This window comes from Suncus etruscus, chromosome X (genome assembly GCF_024139225.1).
Source record: "Suncus etruscus isolate mSunEtr1 chromosome X, mSunEtr1.pri.cur, whole genome shotgun sequence".
Classification (NCBI taxonomy): domain Eukaryota; kingdom Metazoa; phylum Chordata; class Mammalia; order Eulipotyphla; family Soricidae; genus Suncus; species Suncus etruscus.
Window position 1 is genome coordinate 70,223,472 of NC_064868.1, and position 22,214 is coordinate 70,245,685.

Here is a 22,214-nt window from a genome sequence, read left to right on the forward strand (position 1 = left end):
GTGGTTTTGTTTGAAGAAGAGAAAAGTAATAAATTGGGGTAAAAGTCTAATATGCTGAAAATGGGCGGGATCCTTCTAGAGGCTCTCATCATCGGTTTGAGAGACAAAGGAGAAAAATAAGGTGTAACACCCCAACAGTACAAAAAGATGTGTCAAATATCCAGTGAGCACTCCAACAGTAACAATGATAAGCACCACAGAAATAACCATGGTCTATTGAGATAAAAAACATGGCAGGTGGGGCCGGGCGGTGGCGCTGGAGGTAAGGTGCCTGCCTTACCTGCGCTAGCCTAGGAGACGGACCGCGGTTCGATCCCCCGGCGTCCCATATGGTCCCCCAAGCCAGGAGCGACTTCTGAGCGCATAGCCAGGAGTAACCCCTGAGCGTCACCGGGTGTGGCCCAAAAACAAAAACAAAAAAAAAAAAAAAAAAAAAAAAAAAAAAAAAAACATGGCAGGGCATATAAAGGAAGAAAAGAAAAGAAGAAAAAAACATAAATGTAAATGGGGACAACTTCAATAACTACACCAAAACAAGGAAATCGACAAGAAGTAGATAGGTAAATAAAAATAAAAAATAATAAAAAATGAGTATTTAAAAAATAATATATATAAAAATTATAAAAAATATTTTGTGCTTTTTGCCTTTTTTCCCTCCTGCAATGGCACAGTAAATATTGGGGTCATTCAAAAAGAAATTCACTTGGCCTAAGAGATATGGGGTTTCTCCACCCTTGGATAATATTGTCATGGAATTAACTATAGACTCCGTTCAGGTTCATTTACTCTCCCCTTGGTTGCACTGATTTTATCCGCAGTGGATTTTACTCTTTGCCAAGGCCTTCCTTTGAATTTTCATTTCACCTACCAAACTCTTTAGCTGTCACTTCTGATAGAAGTTTTTTTTCATTTCTGGTCTTATGATCCTTTGTACCATGCCTTCTTTGAGCTGCATCATCATCATGTTTTCTTAAAAGCCCTTTTCTGAGAAGTTATAGAGCTGTTTAGTACAGTTGAGTCTTCTGCGCTACTACACTAAGAACAGGAGTGTTCTGCACTGCTTCACTATTGTGCTTGTTGCAGTCTGAGGCTGTGTCTAATTCACTATTTGCACCTCTTAACCAGAAAACTCTCTGCAGGAAACACCAGGATGTTGCTTTCATCATTTATTGTTGGGTCTATCCTTACCAATTTTTTTTGGTAAGGAATTGATTTTTATATGAGGATTCCAGGTAGACTACCAATGTTTTAGCGTCATCCTATTATTCCAGGTATAATTTAGGGTTCTATGATTTCTAACTCTCATGGCTATCTTTATAAGGTATTGTAGGAATAGTTGATTGGAGCTAGACTTAGGGTAATGTTAGCACAGTGTGGTTAGAGGAAGCTTAACCACTCCAGAGCGAGTTCAGTGTAAGAGTTCAATGTTTGTTTCTATGAGATATAAAGGAGGAAATTATTGATACTATAAGCTTTTGGAAAACCTGAAAGATTATCATGTTTTGGTGAGAAAAAAAACAGGGCTGGAGTGTGACCATGAAAAGTCACAGTGCTCCTGACCATGGTGTAGAGGGGATAGTGATTATTCTTGGCAACTATCCTAGAGCCAGACTTCCAATGTTCTTCCAGGGAATAAGGACAAACAGGGTCAGCAAGTGCTGTGTTGGAGAAGTGCTCCTGACCTGGGGTGGGGAGATACAGTAGTTCCTTTCAGCAGAGTTTCTGGGTGGACCTACCAACAGTCTCTGGGGGAATTGAGAGGAATAAGGCCAGTACATACTGTGTCTGGCAAATACACAATTTCTTTACCAAGCCATCTATTCTTAGATACTTGGATTGCTTCCAGATTTAGGCTATTGTAAACAATGCTGCAGGGAACATAGGGCAGAGATATATTTTTTATATAGTTCTTTGAGGCCCTTAGAAAGAAGTGAAATTGCTGGATCATATGAAAACTCAATTCTTAAAATTTTTATTTTTTAGTTGTATCTACATTGTTTTTCGGAGATACTGAACCAGTGGAAATTCCCATTAGCAGTGAACCACGGTTCTCCCCACACACACACACCCCTGCCAGAATTTATTGTTTTTCCCTATGCATACCAATTTTGCTAATATGAGGTGGCATCTCATTGTTTAGATGTGCATATCCTGGTGAGGAGTGATGAAATTTTTTTCATAAACATTTTTGCCATCTGCACGTTCATCTGTTCCCATTTTTGATGGTGTTATTTTGTTGTTTCCACATTAAGTGATTTATATAACTTTTTAACTTTTAAAAGCAATAACTCTTTAAACACCCTGCTTTCAATAAGCATACTTGCTTATTGAATACAATAAACAATAAACACAAAGATGGAATATGACTTCCAAGGTTTGCAGAGTTGTTAAATGCAGATCCAAGATTAAATTTTATATTCTCTGGTTTCTTTACATCTACATGTTTACCATATTGTGGTGTAAGTATTTTGGTAATGCCATAAAAAGAAATATGTTTTTTTTTGTTTTTATTTTATTTGAGCACCTAGTGGTGCTCAAGTTTACTACTGGCTCTGCAGTCAGGGATCCCTTTTGGTGCAGCTTGTAGAGCCATCTGGGGTGGCAAGAATCAATCAAACCCGGGCCAGCTGCATGCAAGGCAAGAGTCCTACTGCTGTACTGTGTCCAACCCTTGGAAAAAATTTGAATGACTAGATTATATTTAATAATAACAATCATTTATTATGTCAACTTACTTTGAAAAACATTTATTCAACTTTCCCAGTATTGATATATAGGATGCTTTCCTTTTGCAAATGGTGAGACTGGATGAACCCTTTGGGCAATTCTTTTAGAAAGCAATTCTATATAAATTAGTGCTTTTCCCAGTCTACACTCCCTTTTGAAAGTGTGTGACACATGCTATTTACCACACTTTCTATGATTTTCAGTGTGCAATTTTATGAAGATTTGTGTTCTCTAGAATAAATATGGTAATATAGTGAGAATTCAGTTTCTGCTACATATAGGGAACTGAGTATGTTATAACTCGACACCACTCACTTCTAATGTATGTGCATATATTTGGATATTAAGTAAATGGGAGGTGACTTATACTGAATCCTTTCTCCTACTCTCTCTTCTCTTCCTAAGGTATCGAAGTTTGAAACAATTTAACGTGGATATCTGCCAGACCTGCTTCTTGACAGGCCGCTCCAGCAAAGGAAACAAGCTGCACTATCCCATAATGGAGTATTATGCCCCGGTACAGAACCTTTGGGTCATGCAGGTGGGAGGGTAGGCAGCTCTCAGGTTCTGAACATTCAGTTCACTTTTCTAAGCACTGTAGTATAGTATTTCCTCAGGGAATAGTTCTAGTTAGTCATTGACTCAGGTGTCTCTGATCCTCTGGTAGAAATTATCTATTGCTCAGGTTGTGGCTCACTTGGCAATGCAATGTAGACTTCATCAAACTGTAGCTCACCTGGCAATGCAATGCACACTTGCTCAGGCTGTGACTCACTTGGCAATGCAATGTAGACTTGATCAAGCTCTACCTCACTTGGCAATGCAATGTACACTTGATCAAACTCTAGCTCAGTTGGCAATACAATGTTCACTTCATCAAACTCTAGCTCACTTGGCAATGCAATGTGCACTTGATCAAACTCTAGCTCACTTGGCAATACAATGCGCACTTCATCAAACTCTAGCTCACTTGGCAATGCAATGTTCACTTCATCAAACTCTGGCTCACTTAGCACTGCAGTGTACACTTGCTCAGGCTGTGGCTCACTTGGCACTGCAGTGTACACTTGCTCAGGCTGTGGCTCACTTGGCACTGCAGTGTACACTTGCTCAGGCTGAGGCTCACTTGGCACTGCAGTGTACACTTGCTCAGGCTGTGGCTCACTTGGCACTGCAGTGTACACTTGCTCAGGCTGTGGCTCACTTGGCACTGCAGTGTACACTTGCTCAGGCTGAGGCTCACTTGGCACTGCAGTGTACACTTGCTCAGGCTGTGGCTCACTTGGCACTGCAGTGTACACTTGCTCAGGCTGAGGCTCACTTGGCACTGCAGTGTACACTTGCTCAGGCTGTGGCTCACTTGGCACTGCAGTGTACACTTGCTCAGGCTGTGGCTCACTTGGCACTGCAGTGTACACTTGCTCAGGCTGTGGCTCACTTGGCACTGCAGTGTACTCTTGCTCAGGCTGTGGCTTACGTGGCAATAGAGCGTACTCTTGCTCAGGCTGTAACTCAATTGGCAATATAATGTACTCTTGATCAAGATGTAGATCAGTTGGCACTGCAATGTACTCTTCATCAATCTGTAGCTCAACTGGCACTGCAATGTACTCTTGATCAAGATGTAGCTTAGTTGACTCTGCAATGAACTCTTGATCAAGATGTAGCTCAACTGGCACTGAAATGTACTCTTGATCAAGATGTATCTGAGTTGGCAATGCAATGTACTTTTTTTGCTCAAGCTGTGGCTCACTTGGCGATCCTGACTCACTTGGCAATTTAGGGTCCTCTTGCTCAGGCTGTGACTCACTTGACGATTCAGGGTACTCTGGCTCAAGCTGTGACTCACTTGGCAATCCAGCATACTCTTGCTCAAGCTGTAGCTGACTTGCCAATCCAGGGGACTCTTGCTCAAGCTGTTGCTTACTTGCTAATTCAGAGTACTCTTGCTCCATTGAAAGACAATTATTATCTACAAACAAGAAAACTCATGGTTAAAAATAGAAAGAACAGAAGCTATAGAGATATTATAACATTAAAGCGCTTGCCTTATATATGAACAACACCAATTCTGAGCACTACATATAGTTCCCTGAGGAATAATAGAAGTGAGCCATGAGCAAAGAACATGGAATAAGCCCTGACTACAGCCAGTGTGACAAAACTAACCCCCTATCCCTACTTAGGGAGAATAAGCCAGTTAAAGGAAACTAACCTTTCTTACTACAGTTCTTTTTGCCTAGCTTTCTGTATTACTCTTAATATCCAGACTTCTGCTCTATTACCATTATTTCCATCATTTCCATACCAAAGCTTGGGCTCAAAAGAAATCATTCACCCTCTTGAAATAAAAATGACATGTTCTTTAATTAGGTCCTCAATTTGTATTTTGTTTTCATTAGAAATCATGACCTCACAGCAACTTAAGCCCAGATTGGTCAGCTTCTTAAAAACTATATACAGTAGCTGGAGTGATAGTGCAGTGGTAGGGCATTTGCCTTGCATGTGGCTGACCCAGGATGGACTTCGGTACGGTCCCCAGCATCCCATATGGTCCCTCAAGCCAGGGGTGATTTCTAAGTGCCTAGCCAGGAGTAACCCCTGAGTGTCACCAGGTGTGGCCCGAAAACAAAACAAGCAAAAACTAAAGACATGAAATTTTTCTCTGCCATGTCTATTACCCACAGTCTAGTATCTTTAGCTGTATTTGCTCCCAAAACTTATTTCTGTTTTTTGGGCCACATCTGAATGATCAGGGGTTACCTCTGGCTCTACACTCAGGAATTAATCCTGGTGGTCCCCAGGAAAATAAATGAGATACCATATATCAAACCCCAATTGAATGCAAGCAAGATAAGCAGCTCTAGGGCTGCACTGAGTAGTGCTAAAGGACTATGTGGTGCTAGAGATTGAGCCCAGGGCCAGCCACATGTGACTTAGCCACTGTACTATCTATCCAGTTATCCTAAATATTTTTATCCCCTTTCCTCCAAAGATCCAGGTACTCTTGCCCCATTCTTTCTCATCCTATTTTCCTGAGCTTTTATCCTGCTTACCCACAATTATTCTCTTTTCTTCCTTTGCTATTTTTTCTTTGAATTCTTTTTGAGTGGCCCACAGAGCAAGAAGGAAATCACATACAAAGGAACATCCTTAAGATAGACAACAGATTTACTAAAAGAAACCCTCAAGAAGAGAGTAGTGAGAAGTAGTGAAAAAATTCAATGAAATTGAACACATCAACAAGAATACTTTACCCAGCCATATTCTCATTTAGATTTAAAGGAACAATACACCAAAAATACTTTACTCAGCCAAATTCTCATTTAGATTTAAAGGAATACACAACTTCATAGATAAACAACAGCTTGGGAATTCATAAGATTGAAACCACTTTTGAGAGAAGAACTAAAGATGCAACTTTAAGACAAAACAAAGCCTTCAAACACACCAAACTTCTAGAGAAATATGACACAAAACTCCATTGCAATAATGCATCAAGAGACAGAGAATGATAGGATGGATTAGAAAACAGAACCAAACATTCTGCTGCCTACAAAAAACACATTTGAACAGTGAGTCCAAACACAGACTCAAAGTCAAAAGTTGGAAGACAGTTCAACAAGCGAACAACCCCCTCAAGAAGACTGGGGTGACCTTCCTAAGATCATAGGACATAAACATCAGGTTCATAAAGTTTATAAGACAGTGAAGGTCAACACAATAGTAATCGGAGACTGCAATATGGCTGTGTCACCTCTCGATAGATCAACCAGACTAAAATCTCAGTAAGGAAATACTTGCTTTTAAGGAAGAAATGGAAGGGAGGGGCTTAGTAAATTAGATAGATAGATAGATAGATAGATAGATAGATAGATAGATAGATAGATAGATAGATAGATAGATAGATAGATAGATAGATATAGAAAGCCAGCTACACATTATTCACTAGTGCATATGGAACATTCTCCAGAATAGAATATGTGCTGAGTCACAAAACATGCCTTCACAAAGTCAAGAAGATAAATATCATATCAAATACCTTCTCATACAATGAAGTACTGAAATAGATGTTAATCACAAAGATAAAGGATAAACAAGGAAAATAACTGGAAACTAAATATTTCATTACTGAACAACCAGTGTGTCAGAGAGAAAACCAAACAATTCCTAGAAACAAATGAGGATGAGGATATGAGCTACCAGAACTTGTGGGACACTGCAAAGGTGGTGTTAAGAGAAAATCTCTAGCTTTGTAAGCATTCATCAGAAAGGAAGAAAAGGCCCACATGCACACACAACTTACAACTTGACTACACATCAACTTGACTACACTCCTGAAGAAATTTGAAAATGACCAACAAAATGAGACAGAAACAGGCAGGAGGAAGGAAATAATAAAACTCATCTGAAATTAATAAAATGGAATTACAAAAAAGCTATTCAAAGGATCAATGAAGCCAAGATTTGGTTCACTGAAAAAATAAACATCAGTAAACTACTAGCAAGACACAGGAAGAAAGAAAACTCTAATTAAAAGGATCATAAGGATTACTGTGAAAATGCCTATGCCTCAAAATGGAAGAAGCAAGAAGAAACAGATAAATTCTTTAACTCCCATAATCTCCCAAGACCAAACCAAGATAAGCTGGAATAATTGGGCAGACCTATCACTATCTATTAACTTGAAATGGTAATCAAAAGTTTCAGCAAAACAAAACTCTAGGCACAGATGTATTCATTAGTGAATCCTTTCAATCTTTCAATCCTTCAAAGTCTTTTTTTTTGTGGGGGGCACACACATTGACACTCAGGAGTTACTCCTGGCTATGTACTCAAAAATCACTCCTGGCTTGAGGAGACCATATGGGATGCCAGGAGATCGAACTGCATTCCGTCCTAGGTTAGCACTTGCAAGGCAGACGCCTAACCTCTAGCACCACTGCTCTGACCCCGAACTATTACTAGACCTTTTCAGACTCTTCCAGGAAACTAAAGAAACAGAAACACTCCCAAATATTTTATGAAGCTAACATCACCCTGAGACCAAAAGCAGAGACCTCCCCCAAAAAAAGAGAATTGATGAACACAGATACAAAGAGCCTCAACAAAATACTCACAAATAGAAGACAACAATGCATCACAAATTTCATACACCATGACCAAGTAGGACTCATCCCTAGGATACAAGGATGATTTACCATATGCTAGTCAATCAACATAATCCACCATCTCAATAAAAACACCTTTGATGATATCAGTAAATTCAGAGAAAGTATTTGATAAGATACACATGTACACATGATAAAAACTCTCAGCAAACATGGGAATTAAAGGAACTTTTCTCAGCATAGTTAAAAACATTTACCACAAGCACACAGAGAACATTATATTCAATGGGAGCAAACTAAAAGCATTCCCTTTAAGATCAGGCACAAAACAAAGTTGCTGACTTTCACTACTTTTATGCCATATAGTACTGGAAGTACTTGCCAAAGCAATTAATCAAGAACAGGGTATCAGATTATCCAGAAAGTTTGGGAAGAATTCAAACTCTCACTAGTTGAAGATGATATGATACTATATTTAGAAAATCTCAGACTACAGAACTGCTATAAACAATAGATTTTTACAGTAAATTGTCAGGCTAAAAAATTAACACACAAATACCCATGGCTTCACTATATACAAATAATGAAAGAGAGAAAAGAGATATTAAAAAAACAATTTCAGAGGTTGGAGTGATAGCACATGGGTAGGGTGCTTGCCTTGCATGTGGCCTACCTGAGTTAAATTCCCTACATCTCATGGTTTCCTGAGCCCCTTAGGAGTGATTTATTAGTGCAGAGCCAAGTGTGGCCCAAAATAAAAACTAAAACTAAAAAAAAGTTACATTTATAATTGAACCTCAGGAAATCAAGTGCCTTGGACTCAACTTAATCAAAGTGGTGAAAGGCCTATACAAAGAAAACTACAAAACACTATGTCAAGAAATTGGGGCCAGAGAGATAGCACAAGCGGTAGGGTGTTTGCCTTGCACACAGCCAATCCAGGATGGATGGTTGTTCGAATCCTGGCATCCCATGTAGTGCCCCAAGCCTGCCAGGAGCAATTTCTGAGCACAGAGCCAGGAGTAACCCCTGAGCATGGTTGGGTGTGATCCAAAAAATTAGAAATAAGAGGATGTGCAAAAATGTAAACACATCCCCTCCTCATAGACTGGGAGGAATAAGATCATTAAAATGGAAATACTCATGAAAACACCAATAGATTCTATGCAGTTCCTATTAGGATGCCTATAATGTTTATCAAAAAAGATAAAACATTTTTGAAATTCAAGTGGGACAACAAATCTCCATGAATAACTAAAGCAATACTCAGGAAAAAGAAGATGGGAGAATTATCTTCCTCAACTTCAAACTATATGACAAAATGGTAGTAACTAAATGGCATGGTATCAACATAAAGACAAACTTTCAGATCAGTGGAATAGAGTAGAAAATCCAGATAGATACCTACATATATGAAAGTTAATTTTTGATAAAGAAGCAAAATATATGAAGTAGAGCAAAAAAAAAGCCTCTTCAATAAGTGGTATTGAGAAAACTGGTCCGCTAATGCTAGAAACTGAACTTAGACCTCTTTCTAACACTATGCAAAAAGCTCAAATCAAAATGAATTAAAGACCTTGATATCGGACCTGAAACTGTAAAATGAAAAATATAAGGAAGGTTTAAAAACATAAGTGAAAACCATAGATAGAACTCTCCAAGACTCTGAAGCTGAAGATATATTTAAAGATAAAGTACCACTGACCAAGAAATGGAAGCAAAGATAAACAAATGAGGCTACATTACATTAGGAAGCCTCTGTACCTAAAAGGAAACAATAACTAGGATACAAAGACTGCCCACAGAAAGTAAAAAATTATTTCTCCAATACATATATGATAAGGGGTTAATGCCTAATACATAGGCACTGATAGAGCTTAATGAAAAAATAAACATCCAGTCCCATTCAAAAATGGGGAGAAGAGATGAAAAGAAGCTTCCTGAAATAAGAAATACAGATAGCTAAAAGGCACATGAACAAATGCTCCACATCATTCATCATCATGGAGATGCAAATCAAAATCACCATAAGATATCATCTCACACCACAGAGACTGAAATACATTAAGAAGAAAAAAATTGGGGCTGGCGTGGTGACGCTAGAGGTAAGGTGTCTGCCTTGCCAGTGCTAGCCTAGGATGAACCGCGGTTCGATCCCCCGGCATCCCATATATAGCCAGGAGTAACCCCTGAGCGTCACTGGGTGTGGCCCAAAAACAAACAAACAAAAAGAACAAAAACAGCCCAGCTGGCACAGATGTGGGAAGAAAGGGACTCTCATACTGCTGGTGTGAATGTAGACTGGTCTAGCCTATTTTAGAAAACAATATAAAATTTCCTCAAAAAGAAATTAGAAAAGAAAAAGAAATTGAGCTTCCATTCAACACAGCAGCACCTCTCCTGAGAATATACCCAAGGGGCCTTAAATACAATGCAGAAAAGGCATCTGCTCTATGTCCATTGCAGCACTATTCCCAATAGCCAGATTTGGAAAACAAACCAAATGCTCAAGAACAAATAAAATATAAAATAAAAAATAAAAAAAAATAGTGGAGCATGTACAAAGCTTTTAGGAAAATGAAGTTATAAAAGTTACTTATATATAGATAGATATGAAGAGTATTATGCTGAGTGAAATGAGTCACAGGAAGAAGGATAGACAGAATGATCACACTCATTTATGGGCTATAAAAAAAGAAAACATGGTAATACCCAAAGAAATATACCCAAAGATGGTAATAATACCCAAAGATGATGGTAAGGAAGACTGGATTATGGTAGGAAACTTGCCACAGATGGTGAGGGAGAGTACAGTTAGAGAAAAGAAGGGACCACTATGACAATGACAGTTAAAATGATCACTTTGGACAAGAACTAGGTACTGAAAGGAGATAAAGTGATATTCATGATACCTCTTTAGTACAATATTGCAAGATACAATATCTAAAAAGAAAGTGATGAAGAGAGATGGAGAAAAAAGTATCTGCCATCAAGGCAGGTAGGAAAAGGGGAAAATACAGGCAGGGGGAAGCCCAGATAAAAATTGGGGACAGTGATGGCAGGAAATGTAAACTGGTGAAGGGATGGATGACGAACACTGTATGACTGAAACTCACTCGAACAACTTTGTAACTGTGTACCTCACAGCAATCCAATTAAAATTATAAATTAAAAAGGATAATCTACTTCCGATTTATCTTATGCCTCCCTAGACTTTATACAAAGGATGTTTTAAAAATGAATAATTATATGCTCACTGTGAAAGATTATAGCTATTGGATTTAAAAAATAAAAAAATAATTTTCCCTCCTTACTCTGCCTTCCCTCATCTCCTTCCATTATCTATAATCCTATCTAACACCCAGATGCAACCAAACCTTACAGTTTGACATTTATCCATCTAGATCCTTTGGTAAGAGCAGGGTGTAGTAGGCATGAACAAAAGTGAATTTCCACTGGCTTTCCTGCTCAAGGAGATAAGTTACACCTCCATAGCATATCCAGAAGCCATTAAAATAAATGTCTCTGCCTTTTCTCTATGCAGACTACATCCAGTGAGAATATGAGGGATTTTGCCACAACCTTAAAGAACAAATTCCGCTCGAAGCATTATTTCAGCAAACACCCTCAGCGAGGCTATCTGCCTGTGCAATCAGTGCTAGAGGCCAACTACAACGAGACGTGAGTAGCTGTCTCTTGAGCCGATGTGGGCAACTTCACTGAGCCCAGTGGAGAGGGCAGAGAAGAGGCGGAATCTGAACTGGACCAAAGGAGTGTTGTAAGACGTGCCTAGTAAAGGAATGTCTGACCAGGAATCTGACCTGAGAAATAGACTAGACAGTAGTCTACTAAACTAGTTTAGTCTAGTCTAGTTTCCTGTTCCCATCAGCTCTTTGCCCATCTCCCTAATTTAGTGATAGTGGGTGGTAGGATGGTGGGTAGCAGGTAATGGTGAGTAAATAGGATGTCCAGATACTCCAGTCTCTAATTCTCTGATGCTTTCTAGGCCAGCTTCTTCTCCGATGTTACCGCATGCTGACACACACTCCCGCATTGAGCATTTTGCCAGCAGGTAACATCGGGCTTGGGGAAGGGAGATTGTGAAGCCAAGTGGAGGGTGGAGGTAGGGTAAAGAGAATGGCCAAGAATAATCATGTACTATGCGTTAAAAGACAGGGAGGACTAGTTCTTAAGAGTGGTTGGGGAAACCCCCTAAGTTAATTATGCTGTTGTGGGATTCAAATCTTTGAGATGAAGGCAGACTATCCATCTGGCTTTCCATTATGTTCCTGTTCTTTCTTCCTAGACTTGCTGAGATGGAAATTCAGAATTGCTCCTTTTTTAATGACAGCCTGTCCCCAGATGACAGCATGTGAGTTTTCTCAGTTGCTTATTTTTCAAGAACAAATTTCCATGGAATCCCTTTACTACCATTTTGTGATGTGTATGTGTAATATTCTCAAGGGAGTGGTCTGGGTTTCAGGGTCCTTGATGGCCTTAAAAAGAAAGAAAGGCGGGGCCAGCAAGGTGGCGTTAGAGGTAAGGTGTCTGCCTTGCAAGTGCTAGTCAAGGAAAGGACCAGGGTTCAATCCCCCGGCGTCCCATATGGTCCCCCCAAGCCAGGGGCAATTTCTGAGTGCGTAGCCAGGAGTAACCCCTGAGCATCAAATGGGTGTGTTCCGAAAAACCAAAAAAAAAAAAAAAAAAAAAAAAGGAAAGAAAGAAAAGAAAGGCTACTTTCTGGGCATAGTGTTTAGTAAAAGGAATAGTCTGCCCTTTATCAATTGAGCTGAAGAATGAATGATGAATACTTTCCCTGCCATTTTCTCAGGTCTTCCTGTTGTAAAATGATTCCTTTCTTTTATGTGCAACATTGGGGAAGAATATGGCCTCATCTTGCGTTGCAGAAATAAGCCATCACCTTATGCTAAAGATGCAAAAACCTCATGTTATGTGAAAGCAACCCAATGTTAGGGACTTGACTGAAATTATGGCTAGAAAGATGCCCAGTGCTATATCCCAAAAAGAAAGGCCTTTCCTCTCTAGGACAATCTCTGGATTGCTCTACTGCTCAGTGGGGCTAGGAATTGCTACCTACTTAAATAAATCTGACCCAGTTTGATTCTCACAGAAGCAATGATCTCTCTGGGATTGGAGAAATAAAAAATGTGAAAAGGAACAACACAAAATCAGAACTGATTTGGTCATTGTTTCCCAAAGAAGTTTAAGTAGAACCCAGACACCCAACATCTTGAAGCATTTTCCAAGTATACACTCTACAAATATTAAATACCTACATTCTTTACAAGCCTAACAATATGGCCTTTTCCCTCTTTATATAACTTAAAAGTGAATCCTCTTGCATGCCTCTTGGGCCTATGCTGAGAACTGAGAACTCATTCCCTGAATTGTTTTCTCAGTTCAATACCTGGCTTCCTCCTTTCCCCTCCCATACCCATGCAGAGACGAGGACCAGTACCTGCTGCGGCACTCCAGCCCTATTACAGACCGGGAGCCAGTCTTTGGACAGGAAGTTACATGTGGTATGGCCACAAAAAACAGGAGGGAGCCTGAGAATATCCTGGCCCACTTAGAGGATGAGAACCGGTGGGTATGATATTAATATAAATCTATATGGGTTCAATAATTGAACAGCTTGATTTCAAATCCTGTCACCTCCACATTCTGGCTATATGACTTGAACAAGTCACTTATATTCTATAATCCTGTGTCCTCATCTGTAAATGGAAATTGATAATAATTCTTACCTTATAAGAATCCATTTATAGAGTCCAAATGAGATTAGGCATATAATGTTTGTTCAATAAAGGCTAACTCTTCTAATAATTATTCAAATCCTTACTAAGCACAAATGCTTCCAAGCTCTCACTAGATATAAGCAAAGGGAACACAAACAGGAAATGCAGATGAAAATATCGCATATCCTTGCTCTCAAGGAACTTAGTGTTGAAATGGAAAGTGATGCATATCACTTCATTAGACTAACCAAAGAAGAGTGAAAACAAAAGAGAAAAGATGAAGAAGATTAAAAATAACATTAATCTCCATAATGAACAAGGGCAGCAGGACCCTGAAGAAGATCCAGATCATTTATGGGTTAGTAGGTACAATAGAATCTTTGGTATTCACTCAAAACACATCAGTATACATATGAGTTACTTGAAGAATCAAGTAAAATGCAGATTCTAATTCACAAGTGTGAAATAGAGCCTAGTTCTTACATTTCTAATTATGTCTCAAGAATGCCCATGCTGCTGATCCATAGACTAGGTCCTTAAAACAGAGACAGACTGCAAAAGTTTTATTTCTAGTTCAAAAGAAAAAAAATAGGGATGACAGAGTTGATGATAGAGATAATAGTGTCCATGGTATGACAATCTGAGGGAAGACTGCCCTCTTACATGCATAAGGCCACAAGTTCAATCCCCTAGCACAGTGTCACTACAGAGAGTGCAATTGCCAGGATGTCATGGTTAGGTGTATGTGAGCACCATAATTAAAGTATAAAACTCTTCATGATGACAACTAAAAGATGCAGTAGGTGTGTAACCCTCAAAAAGAACTATAACATGAAAGTACACCAAACTACAAGTGGCCAAACCCCTGCAAGCACCACATGTGTCTGAATACCACAGGAAAAATCTATGTGTGATTGTCCCATTATCACAGAAAAAAAGAAAAAAGAAGGTGGAGAGGTAGTACAGCTGGTAAGGTGCTTGTCTTGCATGTAGCTAATGGGAGTTCAATGCCCAACAGCTCATATGGATACCAAGCCCCACTAGGTATGCTCCTTGAGTACAGAGCCAGGTATAAGCCCTGAGCACAGCCAGTGTGCCCTCCTAAAAATAAAAATAAAGAGAAAGAGGATGAAAACAAAGTAATAAAAATGATCATTGCCAAAATAGTAAGTTTTTTTAAAAAAAAAACTATGACAAATTGAGTTGGGTTATTTTTGTGCTCAGCATCACATTTTAAAATTGCTTTATTTAAGCACCATGGCTACAAAATTGTTTGTTGGGTTTCAGTCATACAATGTACACCATCTTTTTTTTTTTTTTTTGGTTTTTTGGGCCACACCCGTTAGATGCTCAGGGGTTACTCCTGGCTACGCGCTCAGAAATTGCCCCTGGCTTGGGGGGACCATATGGGACACCGGGGGATCGAACCGTGGTCCTTTCCTTGGCTAGCGCTTGTAAGGCAGACACCTTACCTCTAGCGCCACCTCGCCGGCCCCAATGTACACCGTCTTTTACCAGCACACCCTTCCCATAACTGATGTCTCCTGTTTTTCCCCCACCCCAACTCCCCACTCCTATCTTGCTCTAGGACAGGCAAATTGCTTCTCTCTCACATTTTCTCTCTCCCACACTCTCTTTTTCCATAACAAACTGAGTTTTTGAACTTTTATAGCAAGGCACATCACTAGTGTACTTACCACAGGAAAATGTATGCACTTGTGTGAGCTGTGTACTAGTCATGAGCATTCAAACACAGAATGATCCACAATGAATTGAAAAATTCCCCTTAATTTTCCCTACAAATAGTCTGAGAAACACTGCATTAGAACAACAGTGGCCCTGAGAAATATTAAGCAGACACTGACTTTGTTGCCAAAAAAGAAGAGGGGCCAGAGCCGTGGAACAGTGAGTAGTACATTTGCCTTGCACATAACTGATCTGGGTTTGATCCCAGGCATCACATATGGTCCCCTGAGCACTGCCAGAAGCAATTCCTCAGAACTGAGCCAAAAATAAGCCTTGATCACTGCCTAGTATGCCCACTCCCAAAAAGAAGTAATATTTCACAAAATAGATCATCTCTTTGACATCTGTTTTTCTGATGATTCGGCACAGGTTTCGAAAGTGGGCCAGAAAGAAGTGTTGTGGAGAGGAGACAAGATGAACGACCTTTAATTTAGGTTCTATCTGCTCCTGAATTATAGAAATCTAAAAATGGGGCTGGCAAGCCTTTTGATCTAATATCTCATTTATTTGCAGACTATGTTTATGCATGACTACAAAGTCAGAATTAATCTATTAAGCAACACATCAAAGCTCTGAGACATTTGAGGCCATAAAGAACCTATGCTGAAGAAGAAATGGATACTGCTATTCAAGCACAAATGTGGATGGGGTGGGGATCAGAAACCTGGACCATTAATAGGATCAGAGGTTGTGGCTTCTCTTTGTTAGGATTCTACAAGGAGAGCTAAGGCGCCTGAAGTGGCAATATGAGGAGGCTGCTGAGGCCCCTACATTGGCTGAGGGCTCTGCTGATATGGCACAAGACCCCCGCAATGAGGAACTTCTGGCAGAAGCCCGAATCCTTCGGCAGCACAAGAGCCGCCTGGAGACACGCATGCAGATCCTAGAAGACCACAACAAGCAACTAGAGTCCCAGTTGCAGCGCTTAAGAGAGCTTCTTCTGCAGGTGAAGTCAGAGTTAAGGAAAGGATGAGTGCAGGGTCTTGGGTAGATTTTTAGGGTTGGTGAGAATGGAGCACAGAAAAGGGAAAGAAAGAAATCATAGTTGTCAGCTGACTTCCTGAATGAAGAGAATAGGTTAGCAGATGATGGAGAGGGAAGCCAAGAAAGGGCAGTTATATCATATCATTTGGCGAATTCTCCTCTACACAGCTTCTACTCCTCTTTCGTGTTGCAATGAAATCACTATGGGACCTGGCACAGAAGTGTGTGGGGAGGGACCATCTATTACTCACTTTCAAACAAGTGATCTGAATCCAATATTGAAATAGTTGAAACATGGATTTTTTTGCTACCATGGTATTTTCTGGATATAGTTTGGCAAGAGAAAGATTCTAGATGAGAAGGGGGATCTTATTCTTTGCCCACATTCTTCTAGACATAATAGATATGATGTAAAGTATCTCTGGAGTAAGACAGCTCTAGTTTTGATTATGGTCCTGCCAGTTCTGGCTGTGGGTTTTTATTTTGCCTCACTAAATCTAGATCCTAACTTAATAGAATGGTGGTGAACATAAAATGAGATAATGTATCTAAGTAATTTGACATGATGCGAGTAATACAGTAATTCATAAATGTTACCTAGGATTACCATTATATGAACTCCAACCTCTTCTCTATATTGTCTAGGCAATGGTTTTTTGATGACCTTCCAGAGGTAACTAGCATATGATATTATATCATGAACTAAAGCTAAGGTGTGAAACCTAATAGATCCAGAGAGAATTGGCTTCTAAAAAACTATATATAGGATAGAGAGATAGTAAAGGGTTTAAGCCTTAAACTTTAAGCCTAGCATGCGGCTGACTCCAATTGACTCTTGGCATAGAGTGCCAGGTTCCTTGATCACCACCAGGCGTAATCCCTGAGTACAGCTGTATCTGGCCCAAATATGAGTCCCTGTTTGAGCAAAACAAAGGTTATATATAACATCTTTATAAGAACCTGAGGACCCTGCATACATGTTGAAAGAAGATGGTTAATAGATATTTAACATTCAACCCTTTTTTAAAGAAAAACTTTGAGGTGTCACCAGTGCAAAGATACTCAATCTACAACAAGCTATACACAAAGGGGACCTGTGACACTAGCAGTCCAGAGGGCAAAGGGGAAGGTATGGGATGCATGCTGGGAATAGGAGTGCAGGGAGGTTAACACTGGTGGTCCGAATGACCCTAACTCACTGTCACTATGTACCTTAAATATAACTGTGAAAGACTTAAATTCACATTGGTCACAATAAAAAAATATTTTTTTAAAAGTATCTTAAAGGTGAATTGCAAAGGAGCAGACATGAAGTCTCTTGGGTCCTTTCTGAACTTGAAAGTCTGTCAAAGCAAGGTTGGGAAAAAGATAGTCACTTAAGTTGTGCCTTCTTTTTTACTAGCCACCCACCGAATCAGAAGGCAATGGCTCTCCAGGATCATCACTAATGTTCCCTCCACAGCAGTCAGAATGCAGTCACCCCCAGGAGAAAGGACAGACTACTCCAGACACAGAGGCTGCAGGTGAGTTCCCAAACTCCTCCCAGGTTTTGCCCTTCAGCTGTAGGTTTGCATTTTATCTGGCAGAATCCTAACCCTGCCCTTTGCCCTCATACGGAAATGGCTAGTTTTCTTTCCAAATCTTTTTTTCCACCTCAGATGATGTAGGTTCAAAGAGTCAAGACGTCAGCCTGTGCTTGGAGGACATCATGGAGAAGCTCCGCCATGCCTTTCCCAGTGTGCAAAGCTCTGATGTGACTGCCAACACCCTGCTAGCTTCTTGACCAAGCCAGCCCCGCATCTTATATCCCACCATGCTCTTCCCCTTTCTTATCAAATCCTTTTCTCAGTTCTGCCAATATTTCCATTCCCTATTGGCCCAAAATTCCTCATACAAAATATTTGAGTTCTCTAAAGCAGAGATCTGATGAGACCTGAAGTAGATGAGTGGGGGCTGAAAGTGGGAGAGAAATGCTTTCCTCTATTTCTAAAAATCAGTGCCCATTAATAATATTCAACTTTGAATCTAGCCCCTTTCACACACTTCTGTGGCAATCCAGACAAATGTCACTTCAGATGGGGAAACAGATAAGCTGCCTTGCAGAATGTAGCAGTACCCATTTGGTATATCTCTCTTAATGAATTATGGATAATGAATCTCATGAATTATGGAGATGGGGAACCCTAATGTCTTCAGAGTTGAAGCATTAACCACAGGAGTTAGCCTGCTCTGGCCCAAGTCAAGAAGGCATGATGGTGTTTCCTAGACACCCCCCCACTCTCTAAGAATGATCCTAAAAAGTATGTAATTACTTCAGCTCCAGGGTATACATCAAACCATACTAAAATACCTGGGTATTCACCTCTTAAATAGCTTCAGTTCTTTCTGCCTTGGGGGACCTTTCTCAAGAGAAAACCCATTCTTCCACCTTACATTTGGGAACATTAAATAGATACTTTGGGCTTAGATTTTTGCCACCCCCAGCTTCATCTTTCCCAAAGGCATTTGCTTCCTTAGAGAGCAGCTGAGTTGCTGTGAGAATCAGGCTAAAGCCACACATGGATCTTTGACTCTTTAGGAGTTTGCTCTTTGTGATCCAGGGGCAGAACAGCAGCTTACACAGCAAGATGGTTTTGTTCTCCTAGGGAGAGAAAAGAAAACCCTTGCAGTGCATGAGTATTCTTTCTCTTAGGTTGAATCAGCTGAGGTAGTTGAATGTCCATTCAGCCATCCTGAGGGATGCCCTTGTTCAAGTGACTGCCCCCTCCCAAAAATACCAAAAATTCCCTTTGCATAAAAATGGTCTTCACTGAGGCTGGAGTGATAGATAGCACAGTGGATAACAGTGCTTGCCCTGCATGAGGTTAACCCAGATTCAATCCTTGCCCCTCACATAGTCCCCCAAGCCCCTCCAGATGTGATTCCTGAGTGCAGAGTCAGGAGTAAGCCCTGAGCATCTCTAGGTGTTGCCCCAAAAGTAAAAACTAAACAAAAACCATGGTCTTTCTAACCCTGGGTGATGAATCTAATCCTCAAACTAAATTAATTCTTCCTAGGCATATGCCAGAATATTTTTATTAAAATACATTCAGAGTAGATAATGAGGGGCAGCAAGGATGGGTTGAGGAATACTGAACAGAGTAAGAACCCACTTATGCTAATGTTTATCAAAAGGAGCTTTATAACCTAGAGCCATACAGTTTATCTAATTTTCCTAAGTTTATATACAAATACTCTCATGGCCTCACTCACACATTAAATTCTAATAACACTTGAAGTATTAATGTTCCGCCTTCATCTTTGTTAGCCTCAGCCCCTGATTGAACTATCAATCTGCCCCCTGTTCCCCTAGGCTGTCTCTCCATTTATGTTTGGGGTGATCTGTCTGAGCTGTCTTCAAGAAAAAAGCACCAAGAAGCTTGTGGCCACAGAGGAATCTTACAAGAAAGATTACTCTATTATCTTTGTTCATTCCATATCTTATAAGACCTGCACCTTGGATAAATTTTCCTGGGCTATTTTTAGCAATGGTTCAAATGCCAAAAGAGAGCAAATCCAAGCTATACGCATGGGGAAAAGAAGGAATTAACAGGATTTTATTCATCTTTACCAGGCTAAGACACAACACTCATCTGAGAGCCTCTTCCAATTCCTAAGGCTGGCTCAGAGCCCTAAAGAAAACAAAGTTTGACTTCAAGGAGGTGGGAGACAACTGGTAAAACTCTGGTAAAATCAAGCAATAATTCAATGGGTAGAACTTCTGGGAAGCTAGATTTATCTACTGAAGAAAGGGGATTGGGCAGTGGTTAGATCCAGAAGCCTAGGGAAACTACGTCCTATAATCCTTGGGGCCAATAACAGCAAAAATTCACAGGTCCAGGGCATTTTACCTCATCTAACACCTACCTTAGTGCTTGCTCATAAGATCTCTAGGCAGAAGATGGGGTACCTTTCTATTGAACAGGCAAGTAATAATTAGGTGGACATCAAACACATAACCTGGTATCTGTGTCTGCTGGAGAGAGGTGCAGAGCTATACTTGTAAGGGTCTTAATTATGGATGGGCATTAAATAAAAAATTTTCTATCAGGAAGAGACATCAGTATTTGTGAGGTATATACCTGCTTAAGAATTAGGAGGGCAGATATTAAGAACAATTTTGCTAGAAAAGTCTTGGAAAATACTTTCCATCATATTCACTGCACCTGAGACATGTGGACTTACAGAGAGCCTGTGGCATGTAAAAACAATGCAGATGTTGTCATGTAGGATTTGTGTTATTGATGGACTAAATCAGCAAGTTGAGAGTAGAGTCTCTCTAATGGGGCCACTGACATGTTGTGGGCCTATGTTTACCTTAATGCCCTGAGAGTGAGTATATTGTCTGAGGATCCAGTGACAGTCATTGTAGTGAGTTTGAGCAGTTTGCTTGCAGTGAGGTGAATAAATTGTTAAGCACTATGAATCCAAATTAAAGTGGGATTCACTGAGATGTGTTGTTTGTTGTTAGGCATCTGTCATGTCTCCCAGAGGTACAGTGTGTGATGCTATATTGTTTCTGGTCCTGCATTGCAAGGGTAAGAAAGGGAGTTGCTAGGTATGTGACCTAAGAAAAATCTGTGGCTTATGGGATTAGCATCAATGATAAGGAATATGAGCATCTGGGTGGGTTTTGTCAAATGACATCCTAGAACCTTGACAACTGAGAGATCTATTCTCAATAGACTCTTGACAGAGTAGCCAAAAAGCCATCATGAAGGCACCTCTCCTTGTAGTATGAGCACAATGGAATCCTGTTTACTGGGAAATTTTCAGGGAAGTTGACTAGCTGGAGGCCTCCAGGCTACTTATTAGATAGATTCTGAGGAAGGGCCCTATATAGGTTATAAGCCCTTCCATCCAGAATGGAAATCAAGACTCAAATATTCATTTTCTTCAAGTTTCAAAGTGTGGAGATATTTCCCAAGAGAGGAAGCTGTTTCACTTTCCTATTGCTGAGGCTAGGCAGAGGCCAGTTCTGGGTGATATATACTCCTTACATCCATGAATATACATTTTCAGTGGCAGACTAGTGGCTTTTGAGACCATTTGAAGTCAAGAAAATCATCAAAGTTTTCTTGACATAGGTGGCAGTGGCAGCCATTTTAAGTTTGGGGAGAGAAACAGGGTAACCTGCCCAAGAGCTGGTGGATCTTTGCTGCTCAGCTGGACTTCCCTGACAAAATCTGGTAACAAAGGAATATTTCGATTCTTTCTTGTTCTTTTAACATCAATGCTAGAAGTGAAGGAAAGACTTAGGCCAGTATTCAACTCCTACCCTCTATCTTTTCCCACAGTGATCACACTTTGGAGGGTCCCGGTGATTGAATTAACTCCTTTTCTGACCATAGGGCAATGCTGAGGCCATAGAAAAACATTTCTTCTGATTATTAGTTGCAAGAACTGATGATGAGAATGGGAGCTGGGAAAGGAATTATAGGGAGGTGTCAAGAGTGGCACACAAGTCCAAAAACGTTTGGGAGGGATAGGACTGGTAATGACTTGGTTAACTTTGCCACTCACTGTGGTGCTTTCCCCTTTCCCTTGAATTCTGCTTTTAAAAGAATAAATTTGTATTTGTTTATTTTTGTTCCTCTGATGATATTCCTATATTTGGGGGTGTCAAGATAGAGTAGGTAAAGAAGCCACAGAAACACTACACTATAATTGTATGAGTGTACACTATAGGTGATGAGTGGAATCCAACCACTCCAGATAAAACACACCACTTCCAAACACCTCTACCGCAGTGCCTCTGAAGACACTACACAAACTAAATGAGCTAGCTATCTCCTCAAAGCATGTACTAGTACTAGTTCTGAAATATCCTCATCAACCTAATAAACTT

At 40.1% G+C, this 22,214-nt stretch overlaps 1 protein-coding gene across 1 annotated transcript in view; it reads left to right on the forward strand.

Moving 5' to 3' along the window:
* Positions 1-18,742, forward strand: part of DRP2 (dystrophin related protein 2) — a 123,346-nt gene extending 104,604 nt beyond the window's left edge. The window contains exons 16-23 of the mRNA XM_049766650.1: positions 3,133-3,244; positions 11,383-11,519; positions 11,845-11,910; positions 12,145-12,210; positions 13,302-13,445; positions 16,052-16,289; positions 17,730-17,850; positions 17,986-18,742. Of these exons, the coding sequence (XP_049622607.1) occupies positions 3,133-3,244; positions 11,383-11,519; positions 11,845-11,910; positions 12,145-12,210; positions 13,302-13,445; positions 16,052-16,289; positions 17,730-17,850; positions 17,986-18,110 (1,009 nt within the window). The 3' untranslated portion in view covers positions 18,111-18,742. The remainder of the gene's footprint in view (positions 1-3,132; positions 3,245-11,382; positions 11,520-11,844; positions 11,911-12,144; positions 12,211-13,301; positions 13,446-16,051; positions 16,290-17,729; positions 17,851-17,985) is intronic.
* Positions 18,743-22,214: the final 3,472 nt, after the last annotated feature.